The sequence below is a fragment of the Passer domesticus genome, chromosome 8 (assembly GCF_036417665.1).
Source record: "Passer domesticus isolate bPasDom1 chromosome 8, bPasDom1.hap1, whole genome shotgun sequence".
Taxonomy (NCBI): Eukaryota; Metazoa; Chordata; class Aves; order Passeriformes; family Passeridae; genus Passer; species Passer domesticus.
This window is the reverse complement of record NC_087481.1, coordinates 50,635,068-50,647,584: the sequence shown is the minus strand read 5'-3', so window position 1 is coordinate 50,647,584 and position 12,517 is coordinate 50,635,068. Positions and strand designations below refer to the sequence as shown.

The 12,517-nt window shown below is 39.4% G+C and overlaps 1 protein-coding gene across 4 annotated transcripts in view; it reads left to right on the top strand.

Moving 5' to 3' along the window:
- Nucleotides 1-12,517, top strand: part of CCDC186 (coiled-coil domain containing 186) — a 34,813-nt gene that overhangs the window by 2,073 nt on the left and 20,223 nt on the right. For 2 of the 4 annotated variants that reach the window (XM_064431359.1, XM_064431361.1), the window contains exon 2: nt 11,304-11,982. In XM_064431359.1, coding sequence (XP_064287429.1) covers nt 11,321-11,982 — 662 coding nt within the window. In that variant the 5' untranslated portion in view covers nt 11,304-11,320. Of the gene's footprint in view, nt 1-9,098; nt 9,237-10,131; nt 10,305-11,303; nt 11,983-12,517 lie in introns of those variants that run through there. The other 2 variants (XM_064431360.1, XM_064431358.1) reach the window with 2 other exon arrangements.

The following is a 12,517-nucleotide window of genomic DNA, read 5'->3' as shown; positions in this document are numbered from 1 at the left end:
ATGCCAAGATCTGTATCTTACCAATGCCTTGACACTACAGGTTTGTAGGAAGGTCTGCCAGGGCTCTGCCTTCTGTAGTGTGAACAAGAATTATGGCTCTGTCACAGGTGTGGAGGAGCTGTCATAGAAGGTGTGCTTTGTCCAGGTTGTGTACTCAGTCATAAATTTGATTTCTTCCCCTCCCTTAAGACATCCTTCTTTGCACGGGTGATGTTATCAGTGTCAGAAGGTGAGTGCAAACTGGGTTCCAGTAAGGACAGAGCTGCTCCTGGCCTTCTTATAAGCAGAGCTAAAGGCAGAGTGCTTGTCACCTGAAAGGTGACAGTAGTGCTATTGCTGGCATTGAATTCATGGGTTGCTGAAGTAGAGACTCATTTTACTGACTTGGAAGAGTAAGAGTTGTTCTGTGCTGCAGACACAGAATATTGCAAACCCTGAAGTATCCAAGCCTCCTGTGATGTTCACGGTGAGGATGCTGTTGCTAAGGTGTTGTTTTCTTCCCCTGATACATGAGCTTCCAATGTTGGGGCTCCTTGCCAAAAAATAACACTCTCAAGGTGTATCCCATGACTTGTGTTGTGATGGGAGCAAATCCAGCCTCACTTGTTAAACCTTAACTGACGAACTTTATTTTGGAGTTGTTAACTCCAGACTTGGAGTTAATATGACCATAGTATTAACCATGTGTATGAGTTTGATAGAAAACCTGGTGCTGCCTTTAAGGAATTGTAAATTTCTGTTTAACTATCTAACTTGTGATGTAAACAAAGGAAAGCAAATATAAAATTTGAGTAAACCTTGTCTTCTAAAGCTTCTCTGATGTTGAAAGAATAGATAGAAATGCTGAGCTTTGCACCTTAGCACTGACATTGGTGTTTAGAGAAGTCACATTAAAAACGTGAGAGGAATAATTGAGTTGAAGTGTTAAACTGATAAAAGCAAGGAAATCCTGTAAGTACCACTGTGTGTGTTCACTGTTCCACTCCTTCCCTTCAAGCACATGCATCAAAGCAGGTCTTTGTGTGAGTTGAGTCAGAGGCTGTGTCGAGTTCTGCCTGGGCTGGAGGACTTGGTGTCCCAGTGTACAGCCAGCTTTTCCATTTCTATTTGATCTTGGGCAAAAGTGAATTAATATTGGGACACCTAGTGTGGGTGAGACTCTGGTATGTGTCTTTTGCTTCCTGTATGTGCTGTCTGTAAATACAGGATGGCTGTGAGTATGTGACACCTATTGCCACCCTCTTTTTTGTGTGGAGTACAAGCAGGGGTGATCAACATCATCTCTTCTTCAGCTTAAGAATTCTGTCTTAGGCAGTGTGATGCTTTCCCATCCAGTTCATCTCCTTTTAGTGTGTTTCATAACTTGGGTGGCTTGCTGCTCTGATTAATGTTGGATGTGTAATTGTAAGCAAATACATAAACCTGAAGCCAGAAGGAGTTTGAAATTCATCTCACATTAGATTACGTAAAATATCTGGGTTTTTGGATCTTTTTACCCCAGTCCATTTCAATTTAGTTCAAACCTTTGTTTTGTCTCTCTACACAGCTGCTATACAGTAGAGCTGCATTTTGTATCTTATGTAAACCAGAACTTCTTTAGCAGAATCCTTTTTTTTAAAGAAACTTCAGTTGAAAACAGAGTTATCTCTTGTACTTGAGCTTCCCTGTTTTGCAGTGTTACCTGGTGATGTAATGCTTAGTCTGAGAAAGCCATTTATGACAGAGTTCTTGTGAAAGATACCATGCAAAACACAGGTAAGCTGGGTATTAACTGGAAACAATAGGAAAGTGTGTTTGCTGATCACTGTGTTGACTAGTAGACAGTAGCTATGGAAAAAGTAGCCTTAGGAAAAAGAAACCAAAATCTTCACCCAACAAGTGAAATAAAAAGGTGTAGTCAGTCTGTCCAGATTAGTTTAGGTAAAAGTGTTATTAGGATTACAGTGAACTAAAACAAACTATAAAATTTCTCGTCAATTTTGTTTTTAGTCTTATAGTCATGTAAAATTCTTACCAAGAGTTCTGATGTGATGACAGATTGGCACTGTTTGCTTAAGTAATGATTATTGTGTAATAAAGATGTGAGAAGTTCTTGAAGGCAGGCATTTTGGGTTTTGCAATGAACAACACCAAGTGTAAGAAGCTGGAAATGTTTTCATACCCCAAAGTTATTCTTTAGCCATCTTGTTGGGTTGTCATTGTACACGTGGTAGCCCATAAACTGTCTAACAGGTTCATCTCTTACCTGAGTGTAATAGTTTGGAAATTGAATTAAAATGGCAACTGATTCTAACAGTTGTCTGGCTGTTAATGGTTCCTTTAATATCTCTGGCTTAGGAAAATGTCTTTAAAGGTAATAGAAAGTATTTTATTTTTCTGTTGTGATTCATCTGAGATTGTGTTTCTAATGGAATATTTTATAGCATGATAGCTAAAGGAGACAAAGAGATCTTTGTGGAACAAACTGTTCAGGCAGGTTTTGTTCTTTCCAATGAATGCTGGGCCATTTGTGAAGCTTTTTTACATTGGGTTGCTGGTTGCTTCATATGTGTGTGACTTGTCAAGAAAACTCTACAAATCATTGTTATTCTCTGGTATTCTTCAGCCAATAAATCCTAGTTAAGTCTTTGAAATACAAAGTCCATCTCTGGTGTTAGACTGGATTATACTGCATCTCACATTAACTCTTGAATTTGCAGTTGAACTGGCTAAAGCACTTGTACTGTCTCCTTTTGTTACCCAGGAACCTGCACGAGGGAAGTGGGTCTGTAACTGAACTGTGCAAATGGTGCTCATGTGCACCTTTAGCTTTTCGTGGGATCTTCTGATGAGCATCAGAGCTTTATCTTGAAAGTCTTTTGATTGTTGACATTTCAATCATATGTCACTTCTTTTCATAGATGCATGAGTGGAAATGTAAGGCAGTATAAAAAATCTCTTCAGCAGAGCCTTTAGTCTGTTCTGCAGTGATTGGGAAAAGAACCAACCTGTTACTGCTCTATAAATGATAAATGTGCTTTTGGTAAAGTTAAGTATGTATATTTGCTTCATGAGCTTCAGTAGCTGCTTACATGAAGAGAAGTGCTTCCAAGGTGGGATTCTTGAGTGTAATGAATCATGTATAAATATCAATTTGTGGATTGGAATTTAATATTATATATTCTTTAATGTGAATGAGTAGGAGGCAGAGTAGTTTAAATGGTGGAGTATATATTGATTCTGAGTTGGCATGTACACTAGCCTCCTTTTTTAAAATCCTAATTATTGTTGAATAACAACTTCCAAGGGTTAAATGTAAAACTGCTATCTCAGGATAGGCTTAGGGCATTGCTGATCCTTATAAGAATTTTTGAAAATCATGTCAGAAAAAAGGTATCTTTTGAAACACTGCTCAGTATTACTGAATCAAAGGCAGTCCTTGCTTGCATGTGAAGTAAATGTTAGATTCCATTCCAGCAAAAAGAGCTGAAGTCTCAGCTCACCTCCAAGTTGTTGCTAAGATGGGGAACTACTTGTGCTCAGTGCTTTTACAGGTCAAAACACAGAACACTGTAAGACATAGTGGATGCTTTATTTGTAGCTGAGTCCAGTCCATGGGTGTGTCTGTGCAGGTTCCTGAGTAATGGGAGTGATTTACAGTGTGAATTTTCAAAATAGCTGTAAAATGTGCACAACTTCCTCTTGCAAATTCACAGGACTGCGCTTTAATTTGCTATTGGGTGATACAGGAAAAACAGTATTTTCTTTGTAGTTAAAATTTTATGAGGATAATACTTTCCATTGTAAAAAAAAAAAAAAAATCTGTCTTCCAGACCTCCCAGTCCTAGATTTAGCTGGTAGTTTGGAGTTTTTAAGTAGCCTTTTGGTGTGTGTATCTTGGCTTTCTAACCTGTATTATTTTATTATTGGATAATCTTTGAACGATTGTACAGCTGAGTTTAAAGTATTTACTTTTCAGGTATCACACGTATCAGTGAACAGGCCTCTTGATTGAGGGCTGTTAGCAAGCCAGAGTAATAAAAGTGAACAGTTCCTGGTATCTCTTCAGATCAGCTACAGTTTCAGGTGCTTCAGTGCTCTGCTTTGGTTTCTGAAGTATTGCAGGTGAACAAACAGGGCAGCCATTGTGAAAGCATTACATTTCTGCCTGGTTTAGCTGTAGAATTTTCTGTTAGTCTGGTGCTGGGCTATGCAGAGAGAAACCCCACAACTTTCTATATATGTAGGCAAACTGTATGTCTGCTTTCCTAAATTCAGTTTTGCCAAAACTGGAGTGATTCATAGATTCATCCAGCACCTTCAGTATCAAAATGGAGCTATTTTTGTCCTTCTTGCACCCACAACATTAGGATCAGCTAGCAAACAAAATCTCTGTAAACCCATAAAGAGGCATTTTTGGTTGAATTGGAGAGAAGGATGCAGAAGAGCAGAGCTGTTTTTAAAATCAGTTGGAATGTGTTACAGAGAGCAGTAACAGTGCCTGGGACAGACAGCTGGTTATTTGAGATATGTGTTGCTGCCCACTCTTCTGGTGTGGTACTAGGGAAAAGAAGTCATTATTAGCTCTCACTGGGGAGCCTGAGAATGTTAAGAATAAACCTCTTTTCTAGCTGTCTCCTTAAGAAACTCTCCAAAGAACAAGCATCTCTTCTTCTGGTTGCTGCCACTGGACCCTAAACCTGAACTGCAGAGTTCAGGAACCAGAGCCAATATGGAAGGATAGTGAGTGTTACAGAGCATTTACTTGGATTTTAATAATGAATTTCCAGTGGAACTGATCTTCAAAATATGCCATCTTGGAAAAGAAAATAAAGAGTAACAGCAGGAATTTTGTGAGTTATCCAGTTCTTGACAAAGAACCAGGAAGTACAGATCAGAGATTACAGCATGAAGAGAATTGTTCTGAAGCAATTTCTAGGGCCTTATTTTCTAGATAGGTTTCTCCTGTAAATACATGGACTTTGTTTAGAGGTGTGCAGTGATTCCTTAGCAAGTTTACAGCACACACTGCAGTGACAAAGCAACTCTGAGTCCAGAGGTGACATCAGTATAAGAGCAGTAAGGACTTCTGGGGACTTGGGCTGCTTGTGTTGGTGTCACCAGGTTTTTCTGTCACTGAACTGCTTGCCAGGCCATGTCACAGTACTTTGGACACTGCTGAGTGTTAGAGTCATCTGCCTGTGACTGCTGGAGCACTGCATCACTCTTTAACTTGTCCCCCACCTGCTTTCTGAAATTCATCACAGCTCTATGGCAGCTCTGAGTAGTTTTGAGACTTCAGTTCATTACTAAAGGAAATTTGCATACTCTGCTGTGACTGATGTGAAATGGAAAGAGGAAAGCTACCTTGTACTTCTATTTAGAAATGAGTTTATTTCATATCCTATAAAACCTGTCTGGATGCTTTTTACATATCCAGAGGTAAAGAGCAAATATAGTCTGAGCTGGTGTGAGAAATGCTTTTTCACAATTTGTGGATTGCAAGTGTAACTTTTTGGAGAGTAGATGATTCCTGAGCACAGCCAGGACTGGAAAACATCTGCCCAAAGATGATGCAAAACCCTTTCTTGTTGAAAGGAACTAAAAGAGTTGACTGCTATTGGCCATTATATTATGTAATGTGTAGTTGAATGTGTCTGGTGTCCAGTAAACTGCATTTGTTGTATTAAGTTTTTATTACTCTCCTTTCAGAAGGTTTTGTGCCTCAGAGTCACTTAGCTCAATGTTCTTCACTTTCATTTCAAGCCTGGGTTGAACAAGGTTTTCACCTGTGAAGCATTATTCCTTCCTGCCCTTTTTTGCCCCTCTCTCTGCAATATTTTTAGGCATTGAGGTGTAAATATATATATATTTTCTTTTGAAGCAGTGATTTTTGTTTCTCAGGATCTTGACCTTAGGTTTGCTTACAGAACCACCCCAGTCATCTGTCATTCTTTAATCTGTTTGTTGTGAAAATCCCATTGTGATAGTTACTAGGTGACAAGGCACACTTTCTTTTTCCCCCTTGTTTTTAGTGAAGTCTTCTAGACAGCCACACCTCAGTGAAAGATTCCTATAGTTACCATTTAATGTGTTTCTTTAGCTGTCATCTCGCATGTGTTTTGAAATTGGCTGAAACAAAGGAATTTTCCTCCTTCTTGAATATTTACAACATAAGTATTGACAGTTTGGGTCAAATTCTGCCCATTTTATGAAATTAAATTCCAGCATTAGTAGTGTATCTGCTTAGAAAAGACCTTTGTAGTGAGGGATTTAAAAGAATCATGTTTGCATTCAATAGGAAGATTGAAACAACAAGCAGTTTGAAATGGCATAATGTTGAATTAAAACAGACCAGAACTTTGGCACATGCCTGTACTCATTGGATAGCAGGCTAGAGCTGGGAAAGGTGGTGTTCCTAATCAGAATTAGCAGTACTGCCATGGTAGGAAGGATTTCAGCCAGTACAGAGGATGAACAGCCAAGGGACGAGGGTGCCAGCAGCTTCCTTAACATGTTAGGAGTGTAAGTACTTTCAGCAGAGGAAAGAGGAGGACGAGTGTCACAGAAACTGCTTTGCTCTGTGCCAGTGGATGGACTGAAGTGAGAGTTTGCTGTTACAGCATAAGCTTCTCTGGACTGCTGCTGAAGGTAGCTACAGGAAATTTTTTTCTTCCTTTTGTTGGCATGTTACAGGAGTGTGTATTGAGATTTTTGATGTTCTCTCAGGATAATCAATACTTATGTTGTGTCAGATACTTCCTTGAAGAGCTCAAATGACTCATTGTATTTGTTCTTATTTGTATTAGCAGTTAATAGAAGACATCTCTGTTGTGTAACAGAAAGTGAAATAAAAAATTGTTTTTTCCTGAGTCTTTGTATTCACTGCCATACCTGGGAGACATTTGTATTCGAAAGCTGGTGTGCTGTTCACGTGCTCCATTGGCAGGCTCTCTGCTCCCTGCCTCTGATTCCAGTCAGTGTGCTATCAGCAGTTTAGCTGATAAGCACATCTTAGTTTAAGTAGTGTGATAAATGGCTGTAACCCTTGCCAGTACCTGCCTTCCATGTTGTGTGTCCTGTACCAGCATTTAACTACTTACTCATTTTAGATGTTACATTGGAACTTGGAGATCTTCTGTGCTGATGCAGATTTAAACTTAGTTTTGTGAATAATGATGAAAAATATGTATGCTCTTTGCATCTTTGAAGGACATGTCTGTGATGAGAAAAAACAATGGCTGTTTAAAGAAAAGGCAGTTTTGGTTTTGAAGGGTACAACTTGCCTGTATTCTGATGTATAGGGAGATGTTTTGCAGAGGTGGCTGAGCTGTGCTCCTGTTCCTTATTCCTGCTGCTGTCATCACCAGGATCTGAACTGAAGTATTTCCACTTGCATGACTTTGTGTCACTGCACTGGGGAAGGCACAGCCAGCTGCACCTCTGCTGTGGAGCAGGAGCATGGGGACAATGTGTTCGAGTGTCAGACTAACTGAGAGCTGTAAAACAGAGGAGGACAGCTGGTCAGACCAGTCAGGGCAGAGTCCTGTCACAGGGCAGTGACAGAGCTTTTCTCCTGCTGCCCTAGATGGATGGCAGTCATTCATGGCATGTGGGCAAGCAGGCTTGGGCTGGGCCACTCTGAGTGCTGCTTTGGGAAATTCCTGTGACACAGGCAGCAGAAGGGACTTACAGTCAGGGTGAGACAAACATCACACTTCTGCCCTGGTGTCAAGATGATCATCAGGCATATCATTACATAAGCCAGTTCACTTGCTTCAGTCAAGATTTGCCTTTTTGGTTGTTTTTGGTGCCTTCTCAAGACATGGTAAGAGGCACTAAGCCATTTTGTTTCCTTAATGCAGTATACATAACCTTTGCACATCCCTGATTTTGAAAAAGTAATTTGTAAGGATAAGTTGGGTAGCACAAGATGGATATTAAACCTTAGAAGTCATGGAGCTCCTATCAGGTGGTGTCCAAATATTATCTGGTGGATTTATGTGTTTGGTGTGAAACAGTAAAATATTAGCATGTTTCATCACAATTGGCTACTGCGAGACTGATTGATTCTTCTGTCACAGAAAATGTTTTGCCTACAATCCATGAGCCTTTTCTTTAGTGACATCACTGCAGTTTTCTGTCTCTGGCATTCTATAGGAAGTAGCTGTTATATTCAGTTGCCTGAGGTAGGCAGAACAAACTTTGAATATTCAAGAGATATTTGAATATCAGTATGAATTTGCATTGACAGCTGCTCCACATGAGTTCTTTGTCTGCACATTTCTGGTGTGAAAATAAACTGTGATCCTGTGATCAATTATTTAATTTCTGTTTAAGAGTTAGTAATTAGAATGTAGAAGCTAATATTATTCATTGACAGTAGGGGAAAAAAATTATGTATGTCATGAGCAGATGCAGATAGGTGCAGGTAGATTTGGGCAGATAAGGCTAAATCTAGTGTATTGAAATCATAAAGACTGTGAACTTCATGTGGTAAATTATATTCTAGGTACCACTGAAAATTAAAGTACAACTCCAGGGAACACTGAATCATCATAATTTACTTTTCATGCTTTAACTGATTTGTATAATCATTACTCAAATTCCTCATGTGTTTGATATAAAACCTACACTTTATTTAGGATTAATAATAACTAAGTTATTTGGATATGGAGTCAGTGGCTCTTTTTTTCTCTGTGACTGAGTTGTGCAAATAATTGTATTTCTGCTTCCATGTAGATTAGTCTTTGTAATACTAATTCACAGTATTATTTACAGAAGGAAGTAACACAATAAAAAGAAAACTTTGTGACCTTCCTAATGTACTCTTTAACAGGGCTGTATTTTTCACTTGTTGTGTCCATATGGAGATAAATAACCTCCAGCTTGCTGACTGGGGATTTTATGTGTAACAACCAACGTGGACGTTCATGTATCCAATTTACCACTCCCTTTCTTGTGGTAAAGGTGAACTGCAGCAGCTGGGCAGTCACAAGCAGGTTTGGGGCAGTAGTACATCATGCAACTGCACATTTTGGGATGTTCTGTAATACTTCAAGTGGTACTTTAAAAAAGGCTTAAAATGAGGTAAAAAATACCCCTTTGATCATTCCAGACATCATCAAGAACTTTGACTGGAGTAACTACCAGAGAAAAAACCAGTTCCTCAGCTTTATGCTAATGCAGTATCTTTTACAGCTGAGTGTGAAGGGGATTATAAACTTCTTCTGACAAGAAGGAACAGATACTAGAAGGTGAATTTTTCTTCTGTCTTAACTGCATAATTGGCAAATTATCTTACGATTATTGGTTGTTTAAAGTGCACTAATCTGAAAGCATTGGTTTTTAACAGCATTTTAATTAAGTAGGAACTAATGTGTTCTGCAGCTATCAAACTGAATACTTTTTCTTGCAGTTATGTTCACCTTTACTTTCACATTGAGACTGTCAGTTGAGTTTGTTTTGTTTGAGAGTAATAGTGGTACATTGTGAACTTTCATTACTAGCAGAAGTTAGCAAAGGATAGATGAGTTCCAAAAGAGCATTTGTTTGGACTGCACAAACCAAGTGGTGGGATTTACTGGTTCCAGTGTTGACCTAAACATAAATCTTTTGAAGCAAAGGGTAATCAGGGATTTTATTAATGCCAAAGAAGATCTGTTTGTAGGTATAGACTCTCTCATTCCCCTTCTATCCTCGTTTGTACCTCTCTCTTCCCACTTGTGTTCTGATTCCTGCTGATTTGTACTGGGTTAGAGGCTGTAGCATTGGGGATTTCTTTTTGCTTGGAAACCAGAAAAGGAAAAGTTCTTTGCTGGTTGCTTAAAAAATGTGCGATTCTCATTTGCTGCTTTGTGACTCTTCTCCAGTTGTGATATTATCCCTTCCGTACTCCCAGCTGAATGTTCAGTTTTCTGTATGCTTCCTTCTTGTTGATTAAATGCCAGGTGTAGCCCAGCTGTAGGTTTCAGGTACTTGTGGGAGGTGTTTTGTGGGATGCTGTTTCCTGGTAGAAAGAGCTGGGCTGGAGCTGCTTTGTGTTTCTAACAGAGAAAGGTGACAGTGGTAGCAGTCGATGGCAGGCCCAATGGGATTCCTAAACCCCTCTGCTTTAACAATGTGAGCCTCAGAAGGAAGTGTTGGTTAATAAGGCAGCCCTCTGGGGGAGTGGAGTGAAGCCAAACAGCACAAAGGGTTTCCTTTCAGGCTGAGGCAAAGGGAGGAGCTTGGAGCAAGTACCTGAGTGGCTCAGATGGTCTGGCTGTGTAAGGGAGAGCTGAACAAGTCAGAAAGCAAGGATGGAAACAAGTTTGATGTGGCAAGTAAGCACTTTCTTTGAGATAGCTCTTGGAATAGCAGAGTTGAATTTATAAATGAAATGTTTGCTTTGTTTATAAATAGCCTAAATTATCCAGTGTAGGAGGATAGGGTTGCCTATAAAAGTTAGGACTGCTGTAATGAATTTCTCCTAATGGAAATAAGGGCTTCCTGTGCTTGCCAAAAATGCCAGTAGTCTTTTCAGATACTGGACCATCTGGGATTCCTGAAAAAGTATTAGAAGTAAAAAAGTATTATATCCAGGCTCTTCCATAATCATTCTGGCTATTTGGTTCTCACTATGGTGTCCTTCCAGAGAGCTTCTACTGAGCTTTTCAAGTCCTTGCTCTGCAAGCTATTGTTTGAGAGAGCAGATCTGCCACAGACCATCTGTGCTCTTCCACAGGGGATTTTGGTTGCTTGAAAACAGATGGGAAAAGAGAATCTCACCCCCATCCTCCCCCAGCCCCTTCCCTTAGTTTCCTGGGTACAGATGCATTTTGCTGAATGATGTTCAGTGAGGACATGACTCTGAGGAATTTGGGTATTCTGGCTGGACCAGGGAGTCACCCTGTGTTGTAAAAATGACTAAGTCAAGACATGTTGTTTCAAATCATGTGTAGGGAAGTGAAAGCTGTGAGACGCTGGATGCTTAATCTTTTTGGGTTATATATTGTCATGAAGTATTTTTTAGAAGTGATTACTTGGAATTTTTGTGGATTTAAATGGTAGAATTATTAATTCTGACAAGTTCTGCTTTTTTATTGTCTTGGCATTTACTATCTCTCTGCTTCCTGTTCACTATTCCCCTTTTCTCACCTTCTCTTAGAAAGACTTATATTGGAGCATTTACTTAAAGGTTGGGCTGAAAGATAACAAACTCTGTATAACATGTATCTAAATATTTTTGCACTTTGAATTTTACTTTCTAGTAGCCTTTATTTCCCCTATCTCAATCTCTTGATATTGTATATAATATGCTGTAATATGAATTCTCCATCTAGATTTCCAAAGGAAGATTATGGAGGAATATATACCAGAAATGCAGAGCACACTGGAGCCCGTCAATCTGTCAGATGATGCCTCTTTCAAATCCCCAGATAATGAGAAAGCTGATAAAACACCTGGAATGGAGGAGGAGTGCCCAAGCACTGGATGTGATGCTGGTGTCTTGGAGAGGGAATTGAGTTCCTTGCCCTCGGATCAGGATGCAGCAGCTGTTGGCAGCAGCAGCAGTGGGGTCCCAGCTGAAGGACAGCAGCACTGTGGAGGGACAGACTCCTCTGCCAGCTGTGAAAGAAAGGCAGAAGGCTCCACAAAACCAGAACATCTACCTAGTGAAGAACTTGAACGACACGATCCAAAAACTAACCAGACAGAGCAATCATTAATGGAAATATTACAGGATCTAAGGGAGGAGTCTGACTTTGTGAAAAAATCAAGTGATAAAATCTATTCAGAAAGCCCTTATGACACAGACTGCACAAAGAAACTTATTTCCACAATACATCAGACTTCCTCACAGGAGGATTTGCTAAAGGAAATAGAGTCTGAACTGTTATCCACAGATTTTTCCAAAGAACCAAAGCTCCCCAATGGTGTGCAGAAGGGTGAACATGCCTTGGCTGTGTTTGAAAAATGTGTACAAGATAAATACCTACACCAAGAACAAACTATTACAAAGTGAGTATTTGAATATGTGCTTCACAGTTGGAAGTGTATGCTGAACAATTTTGGCTGCATGTTGTGGGCACCTGCATACAACATTTTGGTATGAAGCAGCTTGTCTTGAGTTGGTATGAGGATAGTTAATTAGATTTTATTAAATTGTTTTTAAGCAAGGAATAATTTTTACTTGTGGTATGTATTTGTAAATAAAATTGTGTGCTTAGATGTCTGAATTCTTTCAGGATTTGGCAGGAGCTGAATAGCCAACTGTGTCATTGAATAGCTTGCCAATGTCTAGAATTACTTAAGTACTGCAGCAGTAATGCTGATATAAAAATAGTCTAGGATTCATTCAGTCCATATGTGTCTGTGGAGAAATGAACCTTTGAAAGTACTATCTCCCACAATGGGCATTTTATTTATATTCAGAATTGCTGGTTTCTTTTTACAGTAGTATTCAATCTCCTGTTGTCATCCAGCAAAGCTGTTAATCAGATGAGAGTATTGTTTGAGTTGGAAGTGGCATATATAGATAAACTACTCTGCACAT